At 51.8% G+C, this 19,098-nt stretch overlaps 1 protein-coding gene across 2 annotated transcripts in view; it reads left to right on the forward strand.

Annotated features, from left to right (window-relative positions):
- The window catches only part of GRIK3 (glutamate ionotropic receptor kainate type subunit 3), an 81,255-nt gene extending 63,527 nt beyond the window's left edge, over positions 1-17,728 (forward strand). For both annotated transcript variants that reach the window (XM_027886695.1, XM_027886696.1), the window contains 6 exons: positions 4,211-4,434; positions 7,981-8,099; positions 9,875-10,092; positions 15,612-15,834; positions 16,034-16,284; positions 16,881-17,728. In XM_027886695.1, the coding sequence (XP_027742496.1) occupies positions 4,211-4,434; positions 7,981-8,099; positions 9,875-10,092; positions 15,612-15,834; positions 16,034-16,284; positions 16,881-17,075 (1,230 nt within the window). In that variant the 3' untranslated portion in view covers positions 17,076-17,728. The remainder of the gene's footprint in view (positions 1-4,210; positions 4,435-7,980; positions 8,100-9,874; positions 10,093-15,611; positions 15,835-16,033; positions 16,285-16,880) is intronic.
- The last annotated feature ends 1,370 nt before the right edge of the window (positions 17,729-19,098 follow it).

The raw sequence follows: 19,098 nt of genomic DNA on the forward strand, positions 1-19,098 counted from the left end.
GCAGTGCGGGGCTTGGAAGGAGCAAAGTGCTCCAAAGCAGGAAATGAGAGAGAGGGAATAGCAGCCAGACGGTCATTCAGCCCAAACTGTGTCACTTCCACTGTCCTGCAAGATGCCACAGGGCCCTAGCGGGGCTGCAGCCATTCCCAGAGCTGTGGTCAGCTAAATAAAGCAGACAGGAAGAACGTTTGGGGAACAACCTTGTTAACTAACACAAAATTCACGGTCAACCTGCACTGAGATGTTCCTTGGATAACTATTTAAAAAGCAAATTAACACACAGCAGCCGGAAAGAACCAAATCCCCTCTTCTTGTAAGCTGTCCTCTGCCACTGAGGTGTCCCAGGAGGTGAATCACAGCCGTGCCAGGACAGGTGTTTACACAGGGAGCGCTCACGGCTGATGCAGTCACGCACCCCCCTCCCCTCTCCTCTCTGATCCAGACATGCCTGGCCACAGGCAGGGATGCCTTGGGCTATGATCCTTTGTAAAATCCCTGCGTTTCTAGTCTGGCCTTAAGCATAAACAGGAAAAGCAACAGCAATCAGAGCAGGCACAGCACGACCCTGTCTGCCAGGTGCCTCGTGTAGCTGAATGCAACAGCCCTGCCCCGCTGCCTTTCATCTGCTGCTCGTCCTCAGCATACAAAAAATTCCTGTTTTGAGGGAGTTCAGCCCATTCCCTGGAGAACTAACCTCTCTCCTCACCAGTCTGCTGCTTACTGTCGCCTCTCTGGCCATTCCTGCAGAGAAGCCCTCATCAGAAGGGCCGTGAGAGCTGGACTCGGGTATTCAGGGAGGTCTGGGGCACCCAGGTGATGCAGAGCAGCTCCTGAGCCCTTTATCCATAACTAACAGGGAACGTGATGACTGCCAAACCTCCTCCTTTCAGCAGCAGTGAACTGCTATTGATGTTTATTCATAGAAATTATTACTGATACAAGCACAGCTCCACCGCGCACCGTGGCCCATCCGTTCTGATTTATAAATTCCAGTTGTCTGGCAAAGCAACGCCTGCAAATCTTCCCTATTGTTTGTTGGCAGGATCCCATAAAACCAGCAGAATGAGTTGTTCTGGACATTTTGCACAAACTTGTTCACAAATAAAACTTGTCTTCTGCTGAAGCAGTGCACATCAAATTGCCATTCAATCTGGAACTTCAGGTGGGAATAAAACAGGTATGGAAAATACTGGGGTTTCTAATGGAAATCCCTGCCAATGGGAACTGTGGAGGAGATGTAATATCCGTCCTCTAGGGACGATTCCTGATGGTTGATTTAACACTTTCACAAGAAGTGGACGTTTACTGACAGCAGATTCTGGCAGAAATGCACATTGCACCGCACTGCCAGCTCCCCATTAACGCTCCTGGGGGGACAGGGAGCAGGAGTAGGGTATGGCAGCCAAGCAAGCAGAGCAGGCAGGGGACAGAGATGGAACCCAGTACAGAAGCCCCAGCAGCGGCAGTGGCAAGAGAGACCAAGAGAGGATGGTGTCGATGCTGCCAGACACCGGGATAACAATTAAATCAGTAAAACACACACTATTTCTGTCTCTCAGGCAACACACACATGATTAGTTTATGTAAATACCTAACGCAGATTGGCAAAATAAGCACAGAGGCAGCTTATTTTCTTGAATAAATATTTGTCTTGGTGCTTCTGCTGTTGGGCTCTGCCATGACCAGCCACCACCCACGGCTTGGCTCCGGCCGAGGTCGGGCACTGCAGGACTCCCTCAGTGACCCTGGCTGTGCAAGAGCTCTTCTGACCCACAGGCCACATCCCCCTGATAACCGAGAGCTTGGAGATAAGACGTGGCATTTTCTGATAAAAGCCAAATATCTCTGCAGCCAACACGACCGTCCCTGTGCTGACCGCCCGGTGAACCCGCAGCCGTTCCAGCCAAGTGAAAATGCTCTAACTGGGTGAATGAGGAGATCCAAACCCTTTGAGGTGTGCTGGAGAAGTGTCTGCATTTGGTGTGTAGCTGCCTTGGCAAAATTCATCTTTTTGGCCTCAGTTCAGCAGAACACTTAAGAACACACAAGCCTGGAAGGCGTGTGAGCTCCAGTGAAACAGAGGCACGGGCTTAAGTGGTTTTGCTGGACAAGGGCCTTTAAGCCACTGGCACGTGCTCTAATTCCTCATTTTCAATGAAATCCACCTGACTGTGCAACAGCACAGGAGTCAGGGCTGAGTGAAGGAAGCAGCCAGAGTCCGGTAATTGACTGCCCGGTTTGGAATGTCAGAGCACGACAAATCAAAGCTTCATCCTTGGCGGGTTTGATTTAGATCCTCTCCATCAGCAAACCTTTAATTAGAGGCCACCTTCAGAAAGATCTGCATTGATAAAGAGGATGTGGAACTGCAGCCCTGCACTGCCTCTAATTGCTCAGGACACACCCCATCCCGGGCCCCCAAATCCGTGCTCCGTCCTGCCTGCGTGTGACATTCCCTGCAAGGGTACGGGCTGGGAGCAGATCCCAGCAGCTGATGGAATGACACGGTAACATTTTCTTTCTGCACTAAAAGCAGCTGGATCCCTGGCTGTCCATGCAGATTTTTCTCTCTTCCTTTTCCATGGCAAAGCACAAACTGGGCTGCTCTTTCGCTCTCTGTATCATTGTGATGAATTTGGCTGAGGATCCTTCAGCCCCTCCCTCGGCCAGTGCGCTCTGACCACAGAACTGCTCGTTTGTTCCCTCCTTCAGAGCAACCCGGAGCCAAATCCTTCAACATCTCCTTCGCTCTTCCCTGGTGAGTCAGGACACCCACACAGCAGTGATGGAGGAGGGAAAATGCTGCATTTCTTTTGCACTTCTGCCTTGTGACTGTGGGGAGCACTGAGCCAAAATTCCCAGGTGTGCTGTGAGGCTGGGGGAGCAGCCGAGCTCCAAACCTGCCAGGACGGTCCCAACGATGCAGAACGTTCCCACCTCAGGCTGAGCAGCCACCACTGCCTGTCCACTTGCAAACCCCTGTCCTTCAGCTTCCATCCCCGTCACCACAACCACAGGTGGCACAGCAGGTCACTGGGAAAATACTGTTCCCACTGTCCCCAAGTTTTGCCAAGTGCCAGTGACTGGAATGGGCTGTGTCTGCACCAAGCTGGTTTAAAAACATATTTCCATTTGGAAAGTGAGAAGGACGCAGCTGGAGAACCACGTTAGAACAAAATACATCCCTTTTACCCTTGTTCCAGAATTCCTGAAGCTCTGCTGTTCAGGACCTCTGAGGCTGCACTTGTTGGAGAGGGGATCCCTTTCTCACACACACACACACGTAATGGACAAAAGCTCTTGGAGAGACTCTTCTTAGAGTAAAAGGCCCAGATTCCTCTATTTAAAAACATTCCACTGACTTTCATCACAGATTTGCAAGGTCAAACGAGACCATTAACCTGACCTTCCCCCCCAGCACGGCCCAGGGATCTGCTCCAGTTCCTACAGTGAACCCCTGGTTCCTGCTGGAGCAAAGCGTGTTCCAGCTAATGTTGATTTAAAGTTTGCAAGTAATGACAAATCCACTACATCTCTAGGTAATTATCACTCATGGGTAATGTGGAATTTTAATTTTCAGAACCAGATGTTAAATAAATCTCGCACGAGCTGCTGGCACGGGGGGAGGTTCTGCTCACCTTCAGAGCTATAATTTATGTGCCTGCATTTCGTCGCAAGTCCACAACCCCAAAGAGTGATTTGCAAAGCCCAAGCAGGGCGGGTGACATTGAGGAAGCCTTGGATGTATTTTCTTGTGGCTTTTTTAAGAACCTGGGTGAATATTTAGGGAGAGGCATGAACACAGCTCTTAACCAATGGGGTGTTTGGGGTCACCCGCTGAATTAGCACAGAAATTAGTACAGCACGGAAATAATGGAAGGAAACAAAATTCATACAAGGGGTCAGGAGGAAGAATATGGTCCGTGGAGTTCAGGATGATGGGCTGGGGAGTCCATTGTGAAGCAGCATTTGTCTGGAGGGGCTCACAGCCAGGAGGGAGGGAGGAAGGGGACCGTGTCAGGCTGCATTTCACAGTGAACATGTCCCCCACGTGCAACAGGAGGGGGGACCCCAAGGCTGCACTTCGGGCTCTCTTTGTCCCATTCCTGCTGCGTGAGGGCTGTAGGTGTCTCTCAGGAGATGGGAACACCTCAGTTTCTAACTCCTCCTTTCTTTCTCGCGCTGTCCCCTCCCTCTGTGCCCCTCACAGAAAGCTGACCTGGCTGTGGCTCCTCTCACCATCACCCACGTCCGGGAGAAAGCCATCGACTTCTCCAAGCCCTTCATGACCCTGGGGGTCAGCATCCTGTACCGGAAGCCCAACGGGACCAACCCCAGCGTGTTCTCCTTCCTCAACCCCCTCTCTCCCGACATCTGGATGTACATCCTCCTGGCCTACCTGGGGGTCAGCTGTGTGCTCTTTGTCATAGCCAGGTAAGGGCACGCAGGTCCCTTGGTCCCACAGCACCAGACCCGTGTCAGCACCGAGCTCCCCTCGGGGGCTGCTTGCTCCCACACACTGCCAGCAGGAGAGAATTCTAAAATGCACCATCTTTCATGATTTTGGAAATTTCGCTGCCTTGCCATCTCGTCGGCACCTCCCCGGTATGTGAAGGGTAATTTTCCTGCTCTGCGTGGTTCTCCATTCACCCCCTGTGCCATCACTCCTCCCCAGCCCCCTCTGTGTCCTGGACACACAGCTCCCATCTCCCGTTTGCCGCTCCTGTCCCTGATCCCTCCACCAGCAAAGCTCCCGCAAACCCTCCCCATATCAAAGGAGTGGAGCAGCCACAGATCTGACAATCTGTCTGTTTACAGCATTAATATGCACCTAATTAGCATGTTTAAATCCTCTATATTTAAAATCAGAATTTGCATATATTTGCATGTGTTGTTAATGCCACAGAGCCTTTGATGAGGCCCAGTCCAGGGACGTTCTCGAGCCATGAGCCCACCTTTTCAAACCAAAAGCAGCCACTGTTCTCGCCTGGGAAAAGAGACCCCTGGTGATTAGGAGGAGGAGAAGTGCTGGGATGAGCGGTGGAAAGCCCTTGGCTGCCTGTCCCTGTGCAGGACACAGCTGGGTGGGCTCTGCTCCCACAGCACTACTGGTTTAACGCCACCAAGCACCAGGCTGCTTGTGCAGCCTGCAGTGGCAATTCAAACACAATTTTATATTTATGAGCTTGTTTTCCCCAACTCATAATGGCCAGATCCAGCCCAAATTGTCCAGACCCCACTGTCAAAGCATGTGAAATGTGCAGATTGTATCTGCACATAAAATACTGCAGCAAATGCTGAGGAAAGGCTGAAGGAAATGCTGGGGCAGGCCCTGATGAGACACCACTTTGCACAAACAGGGGCATCCAGATGCTCTGTCCAAGCACAGTGGCTCTGCCCAGCCTTGGCTCTCTGCCGATGTGCAGGGGTGAAAACCTGGAGAACTATATTTTTTCCTCTGGTTTTGTTCTGAAATGAGCTTCAGCATCTCCCTGCATCACATCAATTGCCATATAATACTACAATTTTTCTCTATCAGGCCATTTTTGGCTGAAGTTCAACACATAAAATATTGCAATTACTGTTTATTTTTTACATGTTTTGTTCCTGACGTTTCCTCTGTCATCCCATTCTTTCAAAGAACACCAAGTATTCAGGGTAATTAAGGTTCTGCAGGAATAATCTTTTAACACACAGAGATGGAAAGTGAGAGATTTCACAGGGAAAATATTTACTGCCTTCAGAAGTAATGGAAACAATATCTGCTTTTGACCCCAGCAAGGCCTCTGGAATTCAATTCTCAGAAGAAAACCTCAGTCAAAATAGCAAAGCCTTAATTCAAAGCCATGAGTCTCCTGAACCAGGCACCAGAGTCCTCTGCTCGTGCCACAGCCATCGGTCAGTGCCACTTGAACTGATTCGGGGCCTATTCAGAGGCAGGCAAAGGATGCATTTGATCCAGTTCTCCTTTTAATCAGTCCTTCAATCCCTTATTGATGGAGCCCTTGCTCCTTACCCCCAGCCCCCAAGACCATCAGCACTCCCAAGGCTGGGGAGGGTGGTGTGTCTGGTGACTCTGAGTGGGCTGTGCCCTGTGGGCTCACACAGCCCTTGAATGACACCAACCCCTCTGGGTGCAGAGCAGGGTGGGTGGGTTTATTGTCCATCCTGATCACACCGAGGGCTGGGTCACCCGTGGGAAATTTCTCTGGAGATGCAATTTAGACTCAGAAGTATTTTGCATTAGAACCTTTAAAACTTCTTTGAAAGGCTTCCATTTCCCTGCCAAAAAAGGCCAAAAGAGGCAGGGGACTGATCCCAGTTTTGGATGGAATGTGTCTCTGAGCCATCTGTGGAGCATCCTGAGCTCCCCCCGGTTGTGGCTCTGGCTGCACGGGGTCAATGAGCTCCTCTCCCTCCTGCCTTCGTTACCTCTTGCTTCCACTAATGGTTTCACTGCTCAGGCACCGCAGACTGTCGCTGCTTTGCAGATTTCTGAATATTTCCCTGTCATTTGAGCAGCACTGGTAGGTTTTTGCTCAGAGACCTTGAAGTTCTCCAGCATGTGATCCTGCCAGGCTCATTGATCTTACCCATTCCCTTTCTGTTTCATAGTGTTTCATTGGCAGCCCGAGGAAGTTTTAATCTAATTCCTGACCTCGGCTTTATCCGACAGAAGGGGTTGAGGTGCCATCCTTTATCCACCTCTGGCGTGATTTATAGCCAGTTACAAGGAACAGGCAGCATGTAAAGCTGGGTCTGAGTTCAGCCTGTTTCCTGGCTGGTTTCCTCTGCTTTACAAAGCAGAGGTGGGTGGGCAGCAAGGACAGCCCAGCCATTGCCTGACAGAACGAGCAGGACTGTCTGGGTGAGCAAAACCTCTGGTTCCACAACCCCCAGCCAGCGCAGGGAACGGCCTTGCTCAGGGAGGTGACACAACCAGAGAGGAAAGGGGAGGCTGCTGAACTGCACATTGCACGTGGAAAACAGAGGCAAAAAGTGGGAGAGCTGAGCCCAGGGTGAACCTTTCCAAAGGCACAAGCAGAGCCTGGTCCATCCCCTGGGATGGTCCATCCCACGGACCCCTCCTGTGCTTGGCCCTGCTCCGGTTACATGAGGGGACAGCAGCTCCACATTCACGTGTGCCAGGGGCAGGTTTTAGTGCCAGCAGGGACCTGGCAGAGAGCTGGGGCCCTTCTCTCCAAACACATCCAACTGTCTGAGCGAGGCCACCCCTGGAATTGAGCCACAAGCTGTCTCCTTGGGTGGTGGCGCATCTGGCAGAGAATTACAGAGGGAAACATCTCCTGATCCAGGCTGTGGGCTGGGCTCTGAGAAGGGGCTGTTGTGAATCTCCAGGGATTCCAGAAGGAAGCGGAGATGATAATTAATGCCTGGTTCAAAAGCAATTATACCAATTATGTTTTTAATTTAATCTCTGCAAAATTTGGGACTCTCAGAAAATGTAAATAAACAGCTCTAAAAATATTAACGTCTCTCCTGTTGAGCATCCTCCCCAGATCCTGGCTAAACAAGCTCATTCCCAGCAGTGCTTTCCTGCCAATCCTGGGCAGGATTTGCAGAGATGTTCATAGGAAATGATCTCGTTTTCGCTCAAGAGCTGCAGGGCCATCCATGGAAATACGTCCCTGCAGGGAATAAGTTTCTCTCACCACCTGCCCCAAATTCCACTGTTGAGCTGGTGCCCTGACTGGGCAGAATTCCTGCCTGTTAGGACAGTGGACAGTTCTGCTTCTCCCTAACTTGAATCCCACTCCAGTTCCCATATGCAGTGCTGGGAGGATCCCTGGAGCACCATGGTTTGTCCCAGACACCACTGCAGAACCAGCATCTCTCACGGGCCTCCTGCCAGGGGGGCACAGCCCCTGCAGGGCAGCAGCAGAGGCAGCACAGCCCCTTCTCTCCTGACCTGTTGGATCCTGTCCCATCCCGACTGACGCTCTCCCTGTGCCACGGCAGGTTCAGCCCCTACGAGTGGTACGACGCTCACCCCTGTAACCCGGGATCAGACATCGTGGAGAACAACTTCACCCTCCTGAACAGCTTCTGGTTTGGGATGGGAGCGCTGATGCAACAAGGTAGGGCAGCCCCCACCTGCTGTTGGAGCTTTTTTAGTTTGAGAGTTGTTTTGTTTGCACCCCCCCTGCCTTCGTGTCCCCCAGCTGCTGCATCCACCCAGCTCAGCCACACCCCACAGATTCTGTAAGTCCCCCCTGCTGTTCATTCAGACCGTTTGATCAGCTGCAGGAGCTCTGCCCTGGCTCGCTCTGCTCTAAATCACCTTTCCCAGCAGAAGGGCTGTCTTACCCTCTACTCTGTCCCCATTTTTCCCTCCCCTGGTGGCTCTGAGCAGTGGGCAATGGCCTGAAGCTCCTGGTGAGGAGCTCCCTGGGAGCCCCTGCCCGGCAGCCACTGCGTGAGGGGCTGTTTTCAGTGTCACTGGGGTGAGACACCACAGCAGGGCCTTGGAAACGGGCTGTGGATGGGATTACATTCATGTGCACGCACGGACCAGAGCAAACCGAATACAGAGAGCTGGAATGAATAGAGTAAATCTGTTCAGAAGGCAGCGGGGGGGGAGCTGGGGAGCAGCTCTGAATAAGGAACAAAATTCAGCTGTGATCTAATTGCAGAAAATCCAGGAATAGAAATAAGTGGAAATGTCAAACATTTGTCACACTTTAATTTACCGTGTACCAGGAGTTACACCCAGAGAGCAAAAGCAGCTCAGCACCCGCTCGGTGGCAGGCACAGAGCTCCTGCCTGTAATAGAGATTCCTCCTGGATCTCGGCTGCCCTCATGGACTGTGACAGTTCCCAGCAAGATGGTTCAGCAGGATGAATCATCCTCTTATCAGATGCTGATAAATGAAAAGAGCTGTATTCTTTTTAACTCAATTCTGCATCTAAGAAGAAAAATATTTCAAAGCCAGACTGATGTCACAGCATCCAATGCATCAAAGGGCAGGAGATGGAAGAGGGAAGAAGCAGGATCTTGAGGAGAACCAAAGCATCCTCAATACCCAGGGCTCCTCCTCTTCCTGGTGCCTCCTTGCTGCACTCAGATGGGAGCAAAGCTACACCCCAAGCTCTGCTTTGATGCCACACTGCCTAAAATTGCTTTGCAAAGCCCAATCTTTGTTGCACATTCCAGGCTGATAAATCCTCTGAGTGCAGCTGTTTCAAACCCAAAGCTCTTGCCTGGCTTTAAAAGGTGTTTTGGGCGATTACAAAAATAGCACAACCCATTTAGCCCTTCATGTCTGCTCAATAAAAGTCATTCCAGACCCACTACACCTTTTATGCTGTAACATCTCCTGCTTTTCCCACTTCTAACTGGCATTCAAAGCCCTGGACCCTGATAGTTCCTTTCTCTGGCTGTTTGATTTTTTTTCTAAACCTTGTGTATTTGAACACACTCCCCAGAGTGAGCCCTTTGAAAATAATCCATATAAAAGCAAAGCACTTTTTTAAATGGCAGAACAAAACACTCATAAAAGTTCATAAATAGCTTGCTATTTAAATCTCATAAAAGCAGCCCAGTTAATTACTTCAGTTTGGATGTTTCCTGTAAATTGGGCACTGTACCCAAGGTCAGCAATCAAGGGAGAGGGTTTTTCTGCAAATGCTACAACAACCCCACTGATGTCCTCGCATGCAAGATGTCTGGATAATCTGCCTCAAAACCAGTTGGCTTTAATTGCATAGCTGTTACAGTTTTGACAGTGAAACTCAATCCTACATATATATATATATATATATACATATATCTATGTATGTGTATGATGCACATATGTACACAAAATGGGTCCTTTCCCTATCTTTCCTCCCCCCTTCCCCTCTCCCACCCTAGGCTCAGAGCTGATGCCCAAAGCACTGTCTACACGGATCATTGGTGGCATATGGTGGTTCTTCACCCTCATTATCATCTCGTCCTACACGGCCAACCTCGCCGCCTTCCTGACGGTGGAGAGGATGGAGTCCCCCATCGACTCGGCAGATGACTTGGCAAAGCAGACAAAAATAGAGTACGGAGCAGTGAAGGATGGAGCTACCATGACCTTCTTCAAGGTGAGACCAGGCAGAGGCTTTCTACCTTCCAGGCAGAGCTGCAACACGCTGAGGCCAACGGCAGTGAGAGCAAAGCTCCAAAGACAAAAAGCCTCCCACGCCGCCACTGCTGCTCCTTGCACGCAGGTTCCTTCAGTGGAGACGGACAGTGGAGCCTCCCTGAGTCCCAGCAAGGCTAAACCCTCCCTCCCCATCGCTCACTGAAGTCCCAGATAGAAACAACACTGATTTTACAGCTCTGGAGGCTGTGTCCAAGATTGGCTCAGACACCCCAGAACGAAGCAGTACCAGGCACAACGGGACAAGTGTAGTTTGTGTTAAAGCCCTGCATTCCCTAAAGCATCTCCCCAGTTTCCACACCTGATGCATCCAGCTCCTTCCCTGCCCTCCCAGCCCCAGGGAGCCCCGAGGCTGATCCAGCAGCCTCCAGGGACAGAGGAGCACAAACCAACTGCAGCTGGACAGATGCTGCAGAGTGCCCTCCCTCAACAGTGTTTTTTACAACTGAAATATCTTTCTTGTCCTTCAGTTATTCCTATCAATGCAGTCCAGTTTTATTAACCTCTGAGATCCAGGGCAAGGTAACACCACCAGTGCATCACCATCAAATTGCATTAACTTCTTCTATTTAAAGCCTAATTAAATTCAGAAGTCAGTCAGATTCCACTGTTGCCTCAAAAATGGAAAGAAACTGAGAGATGTAAAAAGACCTTTAAAACCACTGCTGGCCTGTAAAAAGCCACTTTAAAACAAGAGAGAGAATAAAGGGATAGAAACGAGGGGTGATTAAGGAATTATCACCCTGGCAAGGCAAGAGGAGCATGGGCAGATTCCAGCCCTTGGCTCAGGAATGAGACTGGCTCTGCCACACCTCCACTGGGAAACACTCCTCTCCCTCCATCACCCTGATGCAGAAGGAAATACATGTGACACCCCCAGCTCAGGCTGAACCTGGTGCTGCAATATTTGAGCAGGCACAGGGTGCTGCAGCTGGAGGAGGCCTCAGCAGTTTCATTGCCAAGGCTCATTAGCCAATGTGCTGGGTTTAATAACAAAGAACCTCGTTCTCCCACAACTTCTCTTGGCTCTGACCCGGCTGAGGAGCCACTGCCCTTCCTGGATCTCCATCCTTGCTTTGACAGGCAGCAGCAGAGGTTGGTGAAGAACCAGGGGGAGTTTGGTTTGACCTTTAATGAATTCTGGGAATGCCCAGTTGCTCCTGTGGGCCCATCTGCCCCCTGCCATGGAGCTGGTCCGTGGGTTCTGCCTGTGGCACGGGCCAGATGCCCAGTGGTGCCTTCCAGAGCCATATAAACCTGGAACAGTCAGCAGGGAAAGACAGGCTGGAACTGTGAGCTTTAACTGCGCTTTCCAAGATGAGTTGTATATGGGAATAAAAGGAAACTGTCTCTTTTAACAATCATCAGGACATAGTCTATTTATTGCTTCATATCATTATCCATCAGAATCGTACTTCAGGCTTCTAACGGCTCTGGCAGGGTTTATTGATGCAGTGTGTTATCCTTTTCCTGTTTTATTATCATTGTTGTATGGAGATGAATTCTCAGGGATGTCCCCACCCGTGGGGGATGCTCTGCTCACTGGTCCTTCCTGTGCAGAGGGGCACAGGAGAGCCAGGGTTTCTCCCACCCCCAGGACGGTCTCTGTCAGTGCTTGGGTGATTCCCACGGCCATTTCAGTCCAGCTCTGGCAGTGCCACCTCCTCGGGACAGCTGTCACACAGCACAGAGCTCCGGGGGACGAGCACCAGGCTGTGGGATTGGACTGAGGCTCCACGTTCCCTCGGCTGGGTGGCACTGGAGGAACAGCAGAGGGCACGTGGCTTCCCTCCCCTTCCTCTGCTGAGGGGGGGCAGCAGCAGACACAGCCCCCGCTGGCTCCTGGGGAGCCCCTGGAGAGCTGGGGCCTGCACTCTGCAGCTCTGGGCACACTGTGGCTGCTGGGACAGAAGGCTGATGGCAGCACGAGAACAAGGATCTCACCTGCTCTGGATTATCCCTGGGACTGGGCACAGATCACTGCCTGGCTCCTTCCATGGCTGTTCCCCAAAGTCGTTCCCCTCCCAGCAGGAACTGGCTCCTCCACTGCTCGTGTTACAGCAGCTGCAGCCTCACACCCAGCCCTGCCATGCCCACCACGCTGACTGAGCCAGCACTGGCTGCAGCAGGACAGCACCGTCCTGGTGAGGATGGGGAAGGCAGAACCTCGCACGCTGCTCCCCGAGGGATTCCCAAAGCACTGAGCAGTTCTGTGTCTGTGCAGGCTGCCTGAGGATTTGTGCAGAGCTCACGGCAAGAGGTCCTGATGGAACAGAGCCAAGAGACACCTCTGGGGCATCTCCATGGTGAGGGATCCTGCTCCTGCTCCCACAAAGGTTCTCCCTGTGCAGCCGAGCTCCCTGGCCACGGCAAACGGGAAGCACAAGTTTTACCGACCACATTGGTAGATCTGGGCTTCATGAAAAGAACTTTTGAGAAGCTATTTATTCCCTGGCAATGCAGACTGAGTTACAGGAATAAACACAGATCAATTAATTTCGGAACAGCATCTAGAGTTCATTATAACTCGTGCCAGAAATCCTTCCCATCCTGCAGAGGATGCTGCCGCTCCGAACCATCGGCGGGTCTCACGTGCAGTTTGGAATCCGGGTGTGTGAGTGTGTGTACACAGACACTCACTTGTACACGCTAAATCCTCAAGAGTGAGAGTATCTTCAGTTGGTGAAAATCAATTTATTTCTTCATACGGGCTGGAATTGAAAATCTTAAGCCTGATAGTTCCTTTCTTGCCAATTTGGCTGATAAAAAAGCGTATATGTCTTGGCAAGATGCCTGGCAGGGGCTCCTCTAAACGATTCCATTAATTGATTTGGGTGGCTGGCCCTGCAGCACTGGTTATTAAAGGCGGCTCCTGAGCTGTGACTCTGAAGAATGAAGTCGGAGGCGTTGCCGGTGTCGCTGTGATCGCTGCGTTCGCAGGGGCTGGCACTCGGCGCTCACACACACATCTCATTTAGCACCAACACCGCCTGATTAAGATGCAGAGCACAGCAGACCAGATTCTGGTGTTATTTAACCCAAACAAATCGAGGAGCAGCTCCACTCGCACAGGGGGAGGTGTGAGCAGCACTGAGACACAACCAGGCCTGTGTCAGGATGTCTGTCCCGGCTGCTCAGCAGGCAGGAGGGAGCAGAGACAGCAGCTCCATCCTCGTGGCCAGGGGAGCCCCAGCTGCAGGGGTTCTGGGGTGCTCAGAGCTGGACTCCAAGTAGCTGGACTCTTCCTGGGCTCTTGCTGGCATTCCCAAAGTCCTTTCAAGCTGCTCAGGAGCGGTGATGGAGGAGGAGAGAAGTGGTTTTTCTCTTCCACATAATTTCAGTTGCCTGAAGAGCTCCAGTGCCTCATGCAAGTCCCATTTGCTTCTCTAAATGCAGCCTATTGATTTTTTGCCAGTTTATTTTGCTCTATGCTCTAAACTGGGAGAACACTGATGTTAAGAGCTCTGTGTCAACACCTCAGGAGCATTAAAGGCAGGAAGAGAAGGTGGGAAAGGGAGAGCCAGGAAACCCAGAGGCCTCTGATTTGAACTATATAAATGTTAAACAAGTCCTTATCGGCCAACCGAGCACGAGATTCATTTCAATTGCCCATTGTAATGCACAGATATTTAATAATCCTTTTGGAGGCTACATTTCTTGCTGCTCTTTGAGGTTTGATAGATGCCACAAATCTACCTTACAGGCACCAGTCCAGATTTTCAAGTGGGGGAGATTATCCTGCCTCTCGAATGAAGTTTGCTCTGATGCATCCTCTGCTGCACATTCATCAAGTGGATTATAACGAGCATGAGCTTTAATGGAGGAGAAATGAGCCCGTGGGCATTTTGGTGAGGAGAAAGGGCCCAGGGGGTTAAAGGCAGAGGAACAGCCTTTGTTTGAACTGCATTGCACTACCCAGCTTTGGGGTGCTGAGCTTTTGTTTACCTTTCGCTAAACTTGCTGGAAAAAAGGAAGTGGATGGGCAAAGCATTTGGAACACGAAGCACTACGAGGGACTTTTAGATAATTCACTGTGAATTACAGTGGTTTTATCAGAAGAACCTATGCTGGCACATTTTGGGTGATACTGAAGAAATGAGGGGGAGCTGTGGCAGCAGCAGTTGGGCTGGACTGGGGCTCCATCTCCTGCTTCCTCACGGAAGGACAGAGCCCTGCAGGGAGAGAAGTGACAGCTGAAGTCGCTGTGGCTGCTGAGCAGCCACCCTTGTTCAAGGCAAAGCACGGGCTCTTTCCAGCCCTCCAACTCCTCAGCCAGCTCCAGCCTCCACCAGGAGCGTGGGGGGAGCAGCTCTGCTGAGCTGCCTCTGAGGAAAGAAGGCGGCAAAAAGAGGTCTAGGAAAACCATGGAACTGGGCAGAAAAGCAGAAGGGTGCACAGAGGAGGAGGCAGCAGTGGGAACACAAGGCTGGATATCCAGGGGCTGTTCCTGGAGGAACAGAGTGGGTCTGAGGGAGCTGCCCTGGCCCACGGGAGCTCCCGGAGCAGCAAAGGGGCACAGCAGGAGGGCACTGCTCCGCCCGTCCAGGGAATCTTCCAAAACTAAACACCAGCAACCTGGGCTAGTGGAAGGTGTCCCTGCCCATGGGGGTGCAACTGGATGAGTTTCTCCCGACCCAAACCGTTCTGGGATTCTGTGACCTCTGTGATAAATGGCAGAGACAACTCAGAAGGTGCTCACACATAAATGGTACATTTCAAATGTTATGGCAAGATGTAAAATAACCATATTTCTTCTCACCCAACACATTTTCTAGAAGAAGAAAAAACCATTCACACGAATAGCAAGCTGGAAAACATATTCCCCCCTTTGCAACAGAATGTCTGCTGATAGTGAAAGAATATCCATGTTTATTTTTAGCCGTAAGACAATCTTGAGTATCTCTATGCCTCTGTTTACGTGGATACATTAAATCTGTTTGGCAGTTGCACATATCTCAGAGGAGACATATTTCCTTGCCATGCTTGAGGAAAGACAGAAATATCGTAGGATTTGTGTGGCAGAGAAAACCATGTCCTCTGAAACCCCCTCTGTTCTCTCAGTGTGCAGAAACAGTAAAGGGTAAACAAATCCTATTTAGGAAACTGATACATTTTAAGCAGATCTGCTGCTGGCCTGGGACACGAGGAGGGGCTGCAGGGTCCTGCTGGACCTGGCTGAAGCCAGGGGAGGGTTCAGTTCCACCCAAGGACCTGAAGCACCTGCACAGCAGGACATGTGCTGGGACCTTTGTCTCTTGTTATAACAACAAGAAACCAAGCCAGGTTGGGCAGTAAAAGTACAGAGGTGTTTAAGATAAGGTCAAATTGGTGATAGTTTTGCTCTTAACTGCTATTATTACTATTACTATTATTATTATTATTATTTACTGAAAAGATACCAGGTTTCAGCAAATTGAAGATTCATTCTTATTTTGGGGGGGGGGGATATCATTTTTCCAGAAATCCAAAATTTCCACGTTTGAAAAAATGTGGGCTTTCATGAGCAGCAAACCCACGGCACTGGTGAAAAACAACGAGGAGGGGATTCAGAGAACCCTCACGGCCGACTACGCCCTGCTGATGGAGTCCACCACCATCGAGTACATCACCCAGAGGAACTGCAACCTCACCCAGATCGGGGGGCTCATCGACACCAAGGGCTACGGCATTGGGACACCCATGGGTAAGTGCAGGTACCCCGAGGGCTGGTTCCCACAATCACAACAGAGGTCATTAATACAATCCACTCCCCACAGCAAAGCTTACACTGTATGCCTGCTGAAGAGAGGTCTGAGCTGCCCTGCTTAACACAGACAGCCTCCCTAGCTGGTGGGATTTTTGTCCCAGCTTCCCCCTGTGTGTAATGGTGTTCCCCTCCCCAGGGTCGCCGTACAGGGACAAGATCACCATCGCCATCCTCCAGCTCCAGGAGGAGGACAAGCTCCACGTCATGAAGGAGAAGTGGTGGCGGGGGAACGGTTGCCCTGAGGATGAGAACAAGGAGGCCAGTGCTCTGGGCATCCAGAACATCGGGGGCATCTTCATCGTGCTGGCAGCGGGCCTGGTGCTGTCCGTCTTCGTGGCCATGGTGGAGTTCATCTACAAGCTGCGCAAAACGGCGGAGCGAGAGCAGGTACCGACTGCTCCCCTCCTCAGGGAGGGATTAACACTCTGAGCCCAGAGACAGGCAGGGAGGGGACAGAGATCCAGCACTGCCACCATCCCCTGAGGCTCGCTGATCTGTCCCCACAACAGCCTCTGCACAGGGGGGCAGTCAACAATCAGTGAAACAACAGAATTGCTTTTATGTCCTTCCCTCTTCCTTGGGTGCAGCAAGTGGAACGTGCATTTGTGTGCACGACCGGAAACCAAAGTGAGCAGCCCTTGTGATGCACGAGGCAGAGGAGGGAAAGCTGCCCATGACAGGCCCAGCAGGATCTGATGGCCCCCCGACCCCCAGCACAGAGGGAGTCAGCCCCTCACCAGCCCTGCAGGGATCACACGGCGCTGGCACTGCAGCAGCCGCCTCCAGCTCTGCCTTTGGGCAGGATTTAATGTACCAGAGGTGCAGTCCTTGCCAAGGCAGAGGGGTCAGCCAGGTGCCCTCACACCCCTGCAGCCCTGCCCAGCACGGCCCGTGCCCTGAGCCAGCCCAGCCCCACGCCGGCCCCTCTGCAGGGGGAGCAGAGCCCTCGGCACTAACGGCGTGTTTGTCCCCGCTGTCCCCAGCGCTCCTTCTGCAGCGCCGTGGCCGACGAGATCCGGCTGTCCCTCACCTGCCAGCGCCGGGTCAAGCACAAGCCCCAGCCCCCCGTGATGGTGAAGACGGACGCGGTGATCAACATGCACACCTTCAACGACCGCCGGCTGCCCGGCAAGGACAACATGACCTGCAACACCGGATTGGCGCCTGTGTTCCCCTAGGGAACGGGAACGGGGAGGGGGAGGGGGCGGGAGGGATGGAATTGTGGCAGACAAGGCTGGATGCACTCTTAACTAGGGAAGATAGGATTAAAAATCGAGGAAAAAAAAAAAAAAAAAAAAAAAAAGAAAAAAAAAGCCTGGTTTGTTCATTTCAAGAACAAGGCCTTTGCAACCCAGCTGCATCCATCACCACCGAGGAGCCACAACTTCCAAGCACGGACAGTAACGCAGGTCTTGGGGTTTTTTGGTTTTGGTTTTGTTACTTTTTATTTCTGTTTTTTTTTTAACGCTTTGATCCTCCAGGCCTCATGGAATCCAACCACCACCCAGGAGTCTGATGTTTACACACTGAAAACACGTGGAGGTGAAGCAGAATTGAGCCAACCTGCCCCTGAGCGGGTGAGGAGGAGCCCCGAGCACAGCTCCCTCAGCACGGCAATAAATAGGAACACTTGGGCAGGTGTGAGAGCCTCTTCCACACCGACACTCACAGCACATTTTGGATACACTGTCTGGGAAAGGGAGAGGCACCTGGGAAGCACTGGGATGGTCAAGGCTGTGCCTGCTCTTGAAGCAGCTCATAATGGCCCCTCACCTCTCGGCTGTGCTGGCTGTGGCCATCCAGAGCTCGATGGACACGTGGTGGGAGAAGGCAGCACACCCAGCAGGTCCAGGACAGCTGACTGGAAGGAGTGACTGAGCCTGGACAGAGCCGAATTGCTGGCCAGGGAACACTGCATCTTTGAGTGACACCACCCACAGCCCCGTGGAAGCTCCAGGTCGAGCCCAGGGTGACATGGTGATCTGCAGCTCCTCTCCCACAAAGCGCGGTCTCTCCCCCAGAGGAGCGCAGGAGGCAGCTGAGCCCTCAGCTCTGGCAGCAGTGGCAGCAGAGCTGCTTCAAGAGCTGACAGTACCGATTTGCAAGAAATCCAGCGGCACTGAGCCACAGCTCCAGATCAGGAGGGGCCTGTGGGGCTGGTTTAGGACTAAACGCTCTCCATGGCATCCCGGACCTGAAAGAGGAGTCCCAACCTGCGGAACCAGCGCTGGCCTGGGCTGAGCAGCGATGCCAGTGCCAAGCCTGGTGTCCCTCCTGCTCCGACCACAAACCGCTGCCCCTCGGGCAGCCTCTCCATGGGATTTAAGCAAACACACACTAAAATGTTTTTAGAAAATCTTCCATGAACTGTCTTCTTATTTTCAGGTTGTTCAACCCAGAAGGTTGGTCCTGCAGATGAACTGAGGCAGAATTACCAAAGACCCCTCTGCTGACCTAAAGTAACGCTCAAGTAAACATCCCTCAGCTCCCGGGGACCTGTGGGGGCCAGCAGGACACTCAGGATTCACTCACAAAGTTGAACAAACGGAAATGCCTCTGCCCATGGTAACCCAGAGCATCACACAGTGATGCAAAGGTGCTTAAAAGCTCTGCTTTGAACCCTGGTGGTGGAGAAAACATCAACCTCCTTCCCCTGCACAGGCAAGGGGCACAGTGACCTGCAGGACCCCACCTGTGTGGAGGGCAGGCTGGGCAGGAGTGGAGCAGCCAGTGCCCAGCTCTGAGCCACGGCCACGAACTGACCCCGTCTGCCCTCCCCGAGCCGCACGGCGGGTCTGCCAGGGTTTATCCTCGCCCAAAGGAACAAACCTGTTTGGAGCTGATTGCGGATTTTTGCCCACCTGTTCCTCTCCACACTCAGCTGGGAAGGTTGTCTCGAGCGGAGCAGAATTAGCAAATTAGCAAATTAGCTGGAGGGGGAAGAGCTGCTACCCCACCCCAGCACAGAACACAGTTTGTCCTTGGTTTGCTTTTTCCAGGATGTAAAGAAGCAACAGTGACCCCAAACAAAACCAGGTGATTTGTCATACTTTGACTCAAGTAAAGATATGCAAAGAATTCAACGTTCATTTTCACCTTTTCACGAAAACCATGAAGAATTGGGGGTGAAAGCTGCCAAGGCAGTGAGCATCAGATTCGTAATAGTTTGCTGACCAATTACCCAGAGCAGAGGGCAGACTG

The sequence above is a fragment of the Empidonax traillii genome, unplaced genomic scaffold (assembly GCF_003031625.1).
Source record: "Empidonax traillii isolate 1590-97213 ecotype Southwest subspecies unplaced genomic scaffold, ASM303162v1 scaffold192:size804837, whole genome shotgun sequence".
NCBI classification, from domain to species: domain Eukaryota; kingdom Metazoa; phylum Chordata; class Aves; order Passeriformes; family Tyrannidae; genus Empidonax; species Empidonax traillii.